This window comes from Pelophylax lessonae, assembly GCF_965119305.1.
Source record: "Pelophylax lessonae genome assembly, chromosome: 1".
Lineage (NCBI taxonomy): Eukaryota > Metazoa > Chordata > Amphibia > Anura > Ranidae > Pelophylax > Pelophylax lessonae.
The window spans coordinates 565,407,030-565,421,308 of NC_138768.1; the positions used below are offsets into that span (position 1 = coordinate 565,407,030).

At 39.5% G+C, this 14,279-nt stretch overlaps 1 protein-coding gene across 1 annotated transcript in view; it reads right to left on the bottom strand.

The window, feature by feature from the left end:
• Positions 1-953, bottom strand: part of ARHGAP24 (Rho GTPase activating protein 24) — a 1,271,118-nt gene extending 1,270,165 nt beyond the window's left edge. The window contains exon 1 of the mRNA XM_082262950.1: positions 803-953. Within this exon, the coding sequence (XP_082119076.1) occupies positions 803-887 (85 nt within the window). The 5' untranslated portion in view covers positions 888-953. The remainder of the gene's footprint in view (positions 1-802) is intronic.
• Positions 954-14,279: the final 13,326 nt, after the last annotated feature.

Here is a 14,279-nt window from a genome sequence, read left to right on the forward strand (position 1 = left end):
TAAATTAAAAAAAAAAAAATGATTTTTGCAAAATCACATATATTTATGGGATACATTTTAAAGATATCTGCAGTAACATTGCCTTTTTTTATTAAAATTGCAGTAACCCACGGAAACATTAAAATACATTTTCCTTCCTCTCCTAAGCTACTGAAAATTGATGTCATTGCTACGGGTTACTGCACATAGCTGCCATGTGGACAGTGCAACCAACATAAACGATGTAAATATAAAAAAATATTTACTCCAAATTGCACACATTTGCATTTATCCCATTTAGGCATGTACACATTCTTTTGAATTGATTATTCATAATTATTTTCCTATTACATTTAAAAAAAATGATTCTTCAAATAAAACCGGTTTGCTGCATCAGACTAGGTTAACTGATACAAAATAGTAGCTGCATAATGGTTAAAATGTTCAAACACTCAAAAGTGCTGTAGCCTCCAATAATCACATGAGGCTACACATTGGAAGATCACGGTTACAGGTGGCTGAAACAGGCATTTCTTTTAAAAGCAGCAACTAAAACAATGTCACATCGAACACAAGCTGCTGATCACAGGCCTTTGTGCAATGGAGAATCTCATCGCTGCCAAGGCAACTGGAATACACTAACCCCTGCTTAGCATATTATGAGTTAAAGAGGACACATAGTGTAGACAGGTGAGAGGTAAGCATTTTTCTTCGGCACAGCAATATGTCAATACCAACTAGAGAAACCGTTAGACTTGCAGTGATAAGTAACAGGTACGGCACAGATCAACAGAGCAAGAAATTGTGACTATGGAGTACTCACTGATTCCTGTGTGTGTCTGGCTGAACGCAGTAGCCACCAGCCCCGGGAGCAGAGTTTCTCTCAACGCAGATGGAAGAGTCATCATATTTCATACATATATCACACCAAGTAGAAATAATCGTTGGAAAAGAGAGATTGCTTGTCTATAAACTGTTGCTGCTGCTGGAAAATATGCTCACCAAAAAAAAAAAAAAAAAAGAACCACACACACACTTCAGAAGGAGCGAACTGTTAAGTGCTTCTTTATAATGAAATGAATCTGCTGCTCTCCTTTCCTCTAGCCTCAGATTGGATGTAGACATTCTGATATTTCAAAACGAACCAACCAGAAAGCCCATATGCTTTCACCACGTAATTTACCTATTCAAGCCTTCCACTAGGTGACTGTTTGAAACACGGAAAAAAGAACTGATCAGCCCCTTTGGCGACTCATTGTCCATAATCTTGACGGATATTCTTCACAGTGGTTATACCATTCTTATTTTAATATTAACATTTCAATGACTTCCACGGGGGCAATTAAAACAAGCTGAAATGCTCTATTTCTCTTTACTGTCAGTAGTTAAAGCATCAGGCTGCAAGATCACTTCTGCCTGCTTCACAGAACCCACAAACAGGGATATTTAACCCAATTGCAGCCAGGTAGCAAGATTCCTATTATCATTGCTACAGTCATTTAGAACCCTGCAAAGAGATACCGTCATGTGCTTCATTAACTGCCAGAGAACTGTTAGATCAGTGTAAAATAATAGGAAAGGATGATAGTGTAATGCTGCACACTCTACAGGGCTAATTTACTAAATGGGTACAGAATGTTTTTGTAGTTAACCACCTCAATATTGGGCACTTTCACCTCTTTCCTGCCCAGGCTAATTTTCAGCTTTCAGCGCTGTCGCACTTGGAATGACAATTGCAAGGCCACGCAATGCTGTACCCAAATTTTTTTTATACTTTTTTTCCCACAAATATAGCTTTTTTTTTTATGTGGTATATATTCACTGCTGGGTTTTTTATTTATTTATTTTTTAAAAAAAGGAAAAAGGACTGAAAATTTTGAAAAGAAAGTTATTTTTTAGTTTTTTTAAGGAAATTTTGTAAATAAGTAACTTTTTCTTCTTCACTGATGGTCCCGGATGAGGCTGCACTGATGGGCACTGATAGGCCTTGATGAGGCAGCACTGAAGGGTACTGATGGGCTGGCACTGATGAGGAGGTACTAATTTGCAGCACTAATCGGCACTAATAGGCGGCATTGATATGCAGCACTAATGAGCACTAATAGGGGGCACTGATAGGCGGCACTGATAGGCACTGATTGGTTGCACTGATGGGCATTGATTGGTGGCACTGATGGGCACTGATAGGCGGCACTTATGGGCAATGATAGGTGGCACAGATAGGTGGCACTGATGGGCAACACTGATGGACACTGAAAAGCAGCACTGATTGGCATCACTGATAAGCACAGATTGGCCTCACTGATGGGTACAAATTGGCATCACTGATGGGCACTGTTGGGTCTGCACTGTAATCAGGGCACTAATGATCAAATTTCTATGTCTGTGTTCACATATGTGTATTTAATATATTATAGTCTCTCTATCATTTTCATAAACTTCTTCCCTCTGAAGTACCTGATTGATCCTACTAGTCACCTTTCTTCCTTGTTTTAAACTGACTACACAAAACACAGAAGCTGATCTGTGTTAGCATGGTCAGTTTGCATCCTTTGGTTGGCCCTTCAGAGGTAAAGGACACTGTGCAGACACACAGCATGTCTGTATTGGATAGTTTGCTCAGCCACCACAGCCATCTCCCAATCACAGTCTGCCTCTGGCACACACCCCCTCCTAATTATAGCCTGCCTTTTGAACATAACTCCTGCTCAAGCCCAGCCCGTATCCTTTCCCCCCATTATAAGAAGAGATGCATGGCCACGTAACAGAGCTTTTTAAACCTTGTAAAAAAGTAAGAAAAATAACTTCTGAAACTAAGCAAAAGCAGTTATGGTATTTGCATAGTTATAACTGTAGTAGAATGTGTCTATTACATGTTGTTGTACTTTAAAAAAGGTGAAGCTAATTTCATTTTAAATGTCCAATCAATAGCAAGCACAAAGCTTTTTTATGCTTTTAGTACATTTCACTTTCTTTGAGCTAAGTTAACATTTACTTGGTAAAGTTATCATGTTCTGCTTGAAGGCCGGGGTTAGGTCCCTTTTGATTGTGTCTCCTCCTGATAGGTGGAGTTTAGAATCATGGCTGTCAATTTTTAAGGATGGGTGGAGCCAGGGAGAGAAAGACAACCTGGAGCCAGGCAGTAGACTCAAGAGAGTTTCTGTGCTCTACTCTTCGTTGGAGAGGCTGAAAAGGAACTACGGAACCTAGGGCCCCAGGTGGACAGTTGGACTTCGTGGAGCCTCTGTCTAGAACACAGAAAGTATAGGTCAATGTAATAATTTGGGGCGTCAAGGTTTACTGTGTACAGTGACCAGGGGGATGTTGCAAGAATGTCTAATATTCACGTATGTGCATGTGAATAAAGTGTGAGTTGGGTGGAGAACAAGTGTGATGCCCTGAAGACCCTGTATGTTAGTAAGGCCCAGCTGCATGCAAAGGCCAAGTGGAAAGAAGCTACCCACGTATATGATCCTTTAGTAAATTCATCCCATTGAGTAAATTTAACATTGGTTGCCTGACCTATTTGTAAATACCATAACAGGGCCAGACATACTTATTATCTATATTACTGCTACCCAACAAACAAGAGTCATCCCTAATCCCCTCTCGTATCCCCACTCACCAGAGGAAATAGACCCTCATTTTTATAGTCTGGGGGTTAAACACGCTTGTATCTGGTGTTGTGAATACCAGGCCTCTTAGTGTCTTTAATCAAGTCTCCACAATGTTACTCTTGGGGCCGTTCTATTATGCATCAAGCTCAATAAAACAGAATGGTACTCAGTGAAGTACTGTAAAAACATATTTATTTGTGCAAAATGCAAATCAACTTACAAAATTCCTGATATAAACGGGCATGAAACAATCATGAGGCTCTTCTGGGTTTGCCGCAGCTCGGCAACATAATTTCCAGTTCCAAAAACTCAGTGAAATGCACACGAGCTGCGGCGAACCCGGAAGAGCCTCATGATTGTTTCATGCCCGTTTTTATCTGGAATTTTTTAAGCTGATTTGAATTTTGCACAAATAAATATGTTTTTATAGTACTTCACTATGAGTACCATTCTGTTTTATTGAGCTCGGTGGATAATAGAACCTCCCCAAGAGTAACTATGTGGAGACCCGATTAAAGACGCTAAGAGGCCTGGTATTCACAACACAAGATACAAGCGTGTTTGACCCCCAGACTGAAAAGCTGGGGTCTATTTTCTCTGGTGAGTGGAGATATGAGAGGGGAGTGTGGCACACTTCACAGCATGTTTATATGAAGCACTTCAGCACATTTATATGGAATATGGAGTACTAAGCACTTTATGTGAGATCTTTGGAAAGGCTTTGCTTTTTTTATGTCTTTTACATTTTTTTCTGATCACATTATGTTATGATCTGTAAGTGCTGTATTATTGTATTGCATTTTTTGAGTTGATTTAGCACTGGGTGGACAGCAGCTGCAAAAATTTTGGGTTCACACATAATCTAACACATAGCACGAGTATTTATATGTTTTTTAAAGAGTCATCCATAATTGTTCCTAGCGTGGTGAGAAAGGAGCTCATTCAATGAAAATGGGAGCCGAGTACAAGGGCCACTAAGACAGCATTTAAAAACCTAAACAATTCCAAGGGCCACTAAGACAGCATTTAAAAACCTAAACAATTCAAAAATAGAAAATGCATTGATGTAGGTTACTGGAATTTCCACATGTAAAATGCTTGATCGATACGGGCCACTGAATTTACATACAGATCTCCGATTTTTTGGTAAAAGTTTAGATGGCTCTGTCCTCTCTTATCCCCCTCCAGACTCCCTAATGGTCTTTAAATGTGATGATTAAAAATTATGAACAACACAGTGGCTCAGGAGATGAGTTGAGATCAAGTGTTTACCACAGGTTTACTTTTCAAGTAGAAATTAAAAAAAAAAAAAAAAAAACATACTGTACTCCCCTTTAACTGTTTTTGCTAACCCTCTCAATCAATTGGGCATTAAATGGTCCTAAGGTTGGACCAGATTGTAGAAAAGTAACTCTAAGGCTGGCCATAGATGAACCGTTTTTCTTTCCTGCAACCACAGGTTACAGGAGAGAAAATTGCTTGATTTCCCCATAAACACAGACAAGATCGATAGGGGAATCCCTCCCATGGAGCCATTGTGTTCTCCCGGCAGGGGAGCAAAGGAAGCCATCCCCACAAGGAGAACCCAGTGATTATTGCTAGTGGCTGTTTCAGCCACAATAATCACATGTAAACTCTGGCAGGTTGGTTGCACCCAAATTGATCAATCAATCAGCTTGGGTACATTCAGCCTGCCCATACATGGTTTGACGGTTCCTACTGATTTAAACCATCTATGGCCAGCTTAAGCAAAGCAGTAGCCTCTACAGCACTTTAATGGATAAGATGAGTGTGACAGACCCAATCCGGGACAGGGGCTTTTGGAGGGGATTGCAGTATAGCCTCTTGCCTACTGACAATTGGCCCTAGCATTTGGGGGGGCTCTATTCTTTGGGAGGGCTGTGCCTGGGTCTACGTCTCCCCAAAACACACAGACTCTGAGAACTTTAGGGCCTGGATACAGATTTGGCGACTCTATGCCCAAACCAGCATTGACTGCTTTAACCCCCCTCCCCTAGACTCAGAAACTCAGATGTTAACATAATCAGCTTAAAACAATCTGATGTTGAGGTCTCCCGCTATAATCTGTTTACTAAGGTGTCTTTCTTTCATGGTATAATTTCCCCATTGTGTGCCTCCTAGGAGTGAATTCCCATTGTTAAATGAGTCACCTATTGTTTCTGGCAGCCTGCTAATCCTCTTGGACATATGACTAGCATTGTGTCCACTTTACCTTGTTACTGAACCATTGTTGGACATTCATATGTTTAGGTTAGCTGTTCATTAGATGTAATGTTAGATGTAGTGTTGATATTACTGTTTACAGTTTGCATTGTTTAGGATTGTTTAGGATAATGCAATCAGGCTCTTACCTGATTTTGTGTGGTATATATTCTGTGTGAGTTTACAATAAAGTCAGTTCCAGTTTGCACCTAAGCTAGTGGCATCTAGTTCCTCTGTGCAATGCTCAGCTATATACCTGGTTCCAGATTGGACGAAACTGTATCTTGGCGGAGGCACCGAGGCTGGGTACCATGCACTCTGTCACAATGAGCAAATCTGTCAGTAACAAAAGAGACTCCGGCAGAACTAGTTATATGTGAAAAAGGAATAATAACCGCGCTAAGGGTGAAACGAAAATTAGGTGAAGCTGCGACTTCAAGTGTGACCACACCCTTTAAAACAATATGTATACAATAAGTCGTGCTTTATATAACTAGTTATATAAGGTGGAGCGGGCTCACTTATATTGTGCTGTGAGTAGAAAGTTGTAGCAATACATTAATTTAAAACAAGTAAAAACTGCATTTTAACAGTAAAGTGGGCATAAAAGGCAGTTGTATCTGACCTTTAGTGAAGATTTCTTTTGTACAGAGGCCCACAGAGTTGTATGTCCACTTGCCTTTTCTTACCTGTTCATGCCATATGTGTTCCGTATTACAGTGAGTGAATCTTATGCTTTCAGGCACACCATGAGGTTGAATCAACATGAGCATGGTGCATGCATATGTACCAGCACTATTTAATCCCTGAAATTATTTAATCATACTTCAGACCTAAACAAAAAGGTTCTTACCAGTTTGGATTTTCGGGGGGCCTATAACCCAGTTGCTTTAGGTGAGGTTATAAAAAGAAGATGATGCTTTAAATCTAAGTGGGCAAAATGAGTGTAATGCCTTTTGATCTCTGCAATTTCCTGGCCTTATTCCAGAAGTTAATTCTCATTATTTTCTCTACCTAATCTTGATGACCTTTTGATTTTTGTAATATTCCCTTAAACACATTAGATTAATAACACCAGAAATGCATCACATTACTATTTCAGAAATGTTGTAAGAATTAAATTCTATGCCATGCTGGAAAAGTACATTTTCAAACACTTCCAAGGTTTCCTTCAAAATTTCTAGTTTCTACCCAGTTTCTATTGGAATGTTTAAAAGAACCTTTCTGCCATTGTCACTCCCCTTAATAACTTTACACATTGAGCAAATCACTTTTCTAGATATACCAAGAATTTCAGCAGTCATCTCTGACCCTTAAACAGGCTTTTGCCTGAGCATTGATCAAGGCATCTTTTCAGATCAGTGAATCTGCACACTGAACAGTGTCTGTTCTTATCTACCTATACCACAAGTTTTTGCAGGTTCACAGTTTCAGAACAGTATATCATCATGATGCTGAGAAGACCATCAGACAAAAAGACTTCTCTTACATCATGATTGGTACTTTCTAGAAGCTTTGTGGATCCTGGGCTTTTCTTAAACCTCCTGACGCTAACCTTTACTTTAACGCTTATTAGCTGCATGTTTTCCTGATATTCTACTGTTGCAACCATATCAGTCAGATTGTTCCTTGGAAACCAGTGTATTTATTTCTTATTTAATTTTTAAAATTACATGTACAATGTCAGATTTTGCATTCTTTTTTTTACATTTGGTAAAGTAATAACCATTGTGGCGCAATGGTGCGTGTGTTTTTCTCTGTCAAAGCCTGTGACATATGTACCAGCTGGCCCTGTATTTCATCTGCGGATTAATTTTAAGTCCAGGTCTTTCCTTGCCATTTTCCATGCTAGAGATGTCTTTGTACTTTTGTTCTGCCTTTTTCAGTCAGGTAAATGGACAGACTGAGTGTTCCAATAAGTGTTTAGAACAGTTTCTACATAGGTAGGCTGTATGTATCACATTGTCATGTGTGATGCTTATCTCTCTTTTTCAATAATGCTTCTTCGCTCATCTGCAAGAAAATATCCTTTCTTCTTTGTTTAAAGTGTAGTTGTATTTTTGATACTCTTATCCTTGCCTCCAACACCCGCCTTACCATTAACTTAACTAACAGAAAAACAGCCTGCCTGGCTAGAAGTATAGCGAGGCTGTCCACCACTGGGATGCATAGCAGACAGGCTCCCCATAGGAATGAATCAAGTTTTTCTGCACAGAAGAAGTTGCCCAGCTGGGAGATTTGCATTGGTGTCTGAGCGATTCCTAGTGGATGCCACAGTTGACCTGCACTGAATTTACAGTAAGGCACAGATCACCAAGTGAAGGGATTCTATAAAAGAATCTCTCATGACAGAACTTCAAAGGAATGTTTTTGAGGTCTGCAACAGTGAAACTTTACCATATGCCCCAAGCATTGGGCCATGTGTTCTGTAATGTTGCATTAACAGGTGCAGAGTATACATGTAAAAGAGCTACTGCACTCCTAACTACAGTACCTTTTTTGCACAAAGCAGATCAAACAGTGTGGCCAGGCAGTGAGGTAAAAATATAAACTTTTTGGGTGCATTACAGTACTAGTTACTACTACTTAATTTAGAACACGATTCCCATGTCAAACAAATTTTGACTAGAGAGAAAGATTCCAGATATAGGTAACCCAAGTGGTGCAAGGTCTAAGGGATTGCAGGAACCTAATATGTGCAGCCTCAAGGAGTGAAGATAAAGGGGGATTATTGAAACTTGTAAACACGTTGTGTGGATGTGTAGGTGTGAATAGGATATAGGAGGTCAGTACATGTTATATAAAGCTAAGATCCAGAATCCAGGGGCATCAACTGAAACTAGCAGGATGAAATTTCTAAACTAACTTTATAAAGCACTATTTTGCAGTAATAGTAATGGATGCTAGTAACAGATGTCCAAGAGAAGTCATGAGTCAGTTAACAGTAAGTAAATGTAAACATGCTTGATAAACGTAGCTTTTGCCGGTTCACACTACTCCGACTTAAGACACGACTTGTGGGCCCTCAAGTCGCTCCAAGTCTCTTGTCATCACAAATTCAATGTAAATGAATGAGAGCCGTCTTAATATGCACTACTGAAGTCTCTCCGACTTCAGAAAAGGTTCCTGTACTACTTCAAGACGACCTCTATCCGACTTGTGCACATAGACTTCAATGGGAGTCGCCTCTAAGTCGGATCCTTATCTATTTTCAAGCGACTTGTTATCAGACTTTCCAGACAAAGTCACCTATCATTTAAGTCTCTTCAAAGTAGTGCACAAGTCTCTTCCAAGTCTCTTCCAAGTCTCTAAACAAGTCTCTAAACAAGTCTCTTCAAAGTCATGCTAAATGTCGCTCCTTCATGGGGCGACTTTCTGGTCGCGGTAGTGTGAACCGGCTCTAACTCATACAAAAAAAAAGTTAAAAACAAAATGATCCCCCTCCCCCCCCCCTTCCAAAAAAAAAGAAAGAAAAAGTGTAACTTTTTTGGACCACTTGGACCACTGTATTGAAACACAATGTTCAATATGTTCCTCTTCATTGTAAATTTACTGTGGGAAAGTGAGATGACAATAAATGAGGCCAGAAAATCCACTACATTATGCATTATATACGCACAAATCAATTCACTAGTACACAAAAGTGAAAAACGTGTATCCTTTTTAAACAATTACCAATCTTTATATTATCTTAATGTTTTAAATAATGTAAAATCATATTCTAAAATAGTTTCAGGGAGCCAAGGAACTGATATTTAGTGATGTGTTTGCAGAATTCTACTAATTCTTGCTCGACACAAACTTGCAAATGTTATTATCATTGGCCTGATTTTTTCAGGTGCCTCAAAACTAATTGTAAAACTTCCATTGTTTATGTAATGGTGTTTCAGTATGTTCATTTCCAGGGTATTATTGAACTATTGAGGTACACAGATTTAAATAAATTGCAGTAAGTTTTAGGGCATTTAAACACAATGGAATCTTCTAAGCACAAAACATCAGTACTCTACCTACAGTCAGGTCCATAAATATTGGGACAACGACACAATTCTAATATTTTTGGCTCTATACACCACCATGATTGATTTGAAATGAAACAAACAAGATGTGCTTTAATTGCAGACTTTCAGCTTTCATTTGAGGGTATTTACATCCAAATCAGATGAGAGGTGTAGGAATTACAACCCTTTGTATATGTGCCTCCCACTTTTTAGTAATAGGACAATTGGCGGCTCAGCTGTTCCATGGGCAGGTGTGTGTTATTCCCTCATTATCCTATTTGCAAGGAGCAGATAAAAGGTCCAGAGTTAATTTCAAGTGTGCTATTTGCATTTGGAATCTGTTGCTGTCAACTCTCAATATGAGATCCAAAGAGCTGTCACTATCAGTGAAGCAAGCCATCATTAGGCTGAAAAAAAAAACAAAATAAACCCATCAGAGAGATAGCAAAAAAATTAGGTGGGGCCAAATCAACTGTTTGGAACATCCTTAAAAAGAAAGAACGCACCGGTGAGCTCAGCAACACCAAAAGACCTGGAAGACCACAGAAAACAACTGTGGTGGATGACCAAAGAATTCTTTCCCTGGTGAAGAAAACACCCTTCGCAACAGTTGGCCAGATCAAGAACACTCTCCAGGAGGTAGGTGTATGTGTGTCAAAATCAAGAAAAGACTTCAGCAGAGTGAATACAGAGGGTTCACCACAAGATGTAAACCATTGGTGAGCCTCAAAAACAGGCTAGATTAGAGTTTGCCAAACAACATCTAAAAAAGCCTTCACCGTTCTGGAACAACATCCTATGGACAGATGAGACCAAGATCAACTTGTACCAGAGTGATGGGAAGAGAAGAGTATGGAGAAGGAAAGGAACTGCTCATGATCCAAAGCATACCACGTCGTCAGTGAAGCATGGTGGTGGTAGTGTCATGGCGTGGGCATGTATGGCTGCCAATGGAACTGGTTCTCTTGTATTTATGATATGACTGATGACAAAAGCAGCAGGATGAATTCTGAAGTGTTTCGGGCAATATTATCTGCTCATATTCAGCCAAATGCTTCAGAACTCATTGGACGGCGCTTCACAGTGCAGATGGACAATGAGCCGAAGCATACTGCGAAAGCAACCAAAGAGTTTTTTAAGGGAAAGAAGTGGAATGTTATGCAATGGCCAAGTCAATCAACTGACCTGAGTCCGATTGAGCATGCATTTCACTTGCTGAAGACAAAACTGAAGGGAAAATGCCCCAAGAACAAGCAGGAACTGAAGACAGTTGCAGTAGAGGCCTGGCAGAGCATCACCAGGGATAAAACCCAGCGTCTGGTGATGTCTATGCATTCCAGACTTCAGGCTGTAATTGGCTGCAAAGGATTTGCAACCAAGTATTAAAAAGTGAAAGTTGGATTTATGAATGTTAACCACTTGCCGACTGCCTAACGCAGATCTACGTCGGCAGTCAGCCCCTCACAGGCAAAGCGACGTAGGTCTACGTCGCTAGCTTGTGAGGGTCTAGGGAGCGAGCGCGCGCCGCCGGAGGCGCGCTCCCGCGCGGTCACGCACCCCCCTGCCTGTGTGACCGGCGGACTCGATGTCCGCCGGTCACTCTGCGATCGTCGGGGGAGAGGGAGAAAGTCAGGCGGCTTGTGTAAACAAGCTGCCTGTCATTCTCCCCTGTGTATGAAGGATGATCATACGGTTCTACTATGTAGAACCGTTGATCACTGTTCATACATCTGAAGCCACAGCCAATCACAGTAGAAAGCATGCCCCTAGGGACACACATAGCCCCTCCCTTTCAAAAAAGTTAACCCCTTCACTGCCAGTGTATTTTTACAGTAACAGTGCATATGTATAGCACTGATTACTGTAGAAATGTCACTGGTAACCCCAAAAGTGTCAAAAATGTCAGTCAAGGGTCCGATCTGTCTGCTGCAATGTCGCAGTACCGCAAAAAAAAATTGCAGATCGCCGCCATTACGCGTTAAAAAAAAAACAACAAAAATGACAAAAATCTTTCCCTTTGTTAGTAAACGCGATAACTTTTGCGCAAACCAATCAAAATACGCTTTTTGCGATTTTTTTTACCAAACATAGGTAGCATAAAACAAATTGGCTGAAAATGTTAAAAAAATTAGATTTTTACATTTTTTTGGGGGGGAATTTCATATAAAAAAATGTGAAAAATATTGCTATTTTTGCAAAATTTACGCTCTTTTTTGTTTATAGCGCATGATCAAAAAATCGCACAGGTGATCAAATACCACCAAAAGAAAGCTCTGTTTGTGGGAAAAAAAGGACGCCAAATTCCTTTAGAAACAGCGTCGCACGACCGCGCAATTGTCCGGTAAAGTCACGCAGTGCCGAATCGCAAAATACCCCCTGGTCAGGAAGGGGGTAAAATCTTCCAGGGCTTAAGTGGTTAATCTGTCCCATTACTTTTATGAATGTTAATCTGTCCCATTACATTTTGTCCCTTAAAAAGTGTTGTAATTCCTACACTGTTCACCTGATTTGGATGTAAATACCCTCAAATTAAAGCTGAAAGTCTGCAGTTAAAGCACATCTTGTTTGTTTCATTTCAAGACCATTGTGGTGGTGTATAGAGCCAAAAAGATTAGAATTGTGTTGATGTTCCAATATTTATGGACCTGACTGTCTATTCTACTTGTTATTTCCATATTAAAATTCTAAAATCTTACTTTGGAGAGCCGATTGTCATTAAACTATTTGATCCTGTGTTTCTACTGCTGCTGCATCAGAAGTATTTAGTGTTTGGCGTGGGATGGTGTGAGCTACTTTTGGCAGAGAGGATAACTACGTGACATTATTATACAATTGCTGCTAAACAATTTGTAATTGTTGCCGCTAGCAGTTATTGGAAATAGATTTTTCAAGTGTAGCCAGTGGACTGAATGTTGGGGGTGTTTCTGTACTTAAAATGTTGTTTTTTATAACATGGCATTGAAATGTATAAAATGTCACAGAATGACCACACAGTTATTGCTATAAGAGAGCACAGACGGAGCATTATTTTTTGCTATTGCTTTGCACATTTATTCTAAAATGTCCATTAATGGTATAGTGATTAGAATTATAAGCCAGATCCAGAAAATGGAGTGTCTGTAGAGTTTTAGATCATCCTGTAGCCAGTAGACTAATTGTTGGCGAGTATGAATTCTAAAACCTACTTACTTACTTGGAATATGATGTTATAGTGTATACTTATAGTGTATACTTCTGTATTAAAATGAAAAAGAAACTTGCGCCAAAACAAATAACATGTCCCCAACCTAGGAAGGGAATTGCTGTTGCTTCGAGACCCTGTGGGTACTGGGTAGTAGACCATGTGGCTGTTAAATAACAAACTGCAATTTAAGCAGCGCAAATTCCTCAAAATTAGAATAACACTACAAAAGTGCAATCGTGCAATAATTAATCACAATAAATATAAAAAATATATAAATATATGAAAATGGTAGAAGTGATCACTCCTATAATAAACATGAAGTTGTGGATACAAACTGAATTATGTTGAAAAGAAAAATAAACCATAAACTCAGTCCATTAAAAATCAATATAAAGTGCTTTCAATATGTGCTTGTTAGATCTCAGTGATCTAAATCCAATGATCCGTGCAGCCTTGTGACGAAAGACGGACTCCTCATAGTGCAGAATTCAAAAATGATGCTTTGTATTTATTAAAAAGTGAATAAAAATGCCCCATAGGCATAGCAAACATGTAAAACCTCTTTCCAGCAAACAGACCCTTTGTCCCAAGGAATTGCTAGGCTCCATTTACGGTCACCCGTACATCATTCGGGGAGCCGCACCACTTCAGGAAATGACCGAACTGGCGTGCGTTCCAAGGGTAAGTCCAAAGCGAGGCAACGTGCGTAACAGCTTGACGCGTTTCGTCACTACATTGACGTCAACTAGCTGCACAGCAGCCATCCTGTGTGGGAAAACCTATGAACCGCAGTAAAGGATCATTGAATATTTCTTAGAGCTGTTAAACAATAAAAAATAAACACATGTAAAAGCACATACACATCCTGACTAATATTATAAAGTATAAATTTACATATATTATTTTTATAAACTACTATTCCTCTACCATCCTCCACCCTAAAGGATCATAGATTAATCCTCAGAACCGAGTTATGGGGTTAAAATATAACAAATAAAAAAATATAAAAACACATTTAAAACCTATACACACCTTTATTAAAATAATAAAGATTTTTTTCTATATTACATTACATATATACATTTCTTTTTTTCTTTTAGAGCCGGTTCACACGATGCCCACACATGAATCACACAGAAATGTACTGTGCATTCCTATGCGATTCAGACTGCATGCAAAATGCACTCCATTTGCGATCTGCAGCGGGTGTCAATAGAAAGTTAATGACACCCCAAATGCAGGTTGCAAATTCTTTCTATATTACATTACATATAT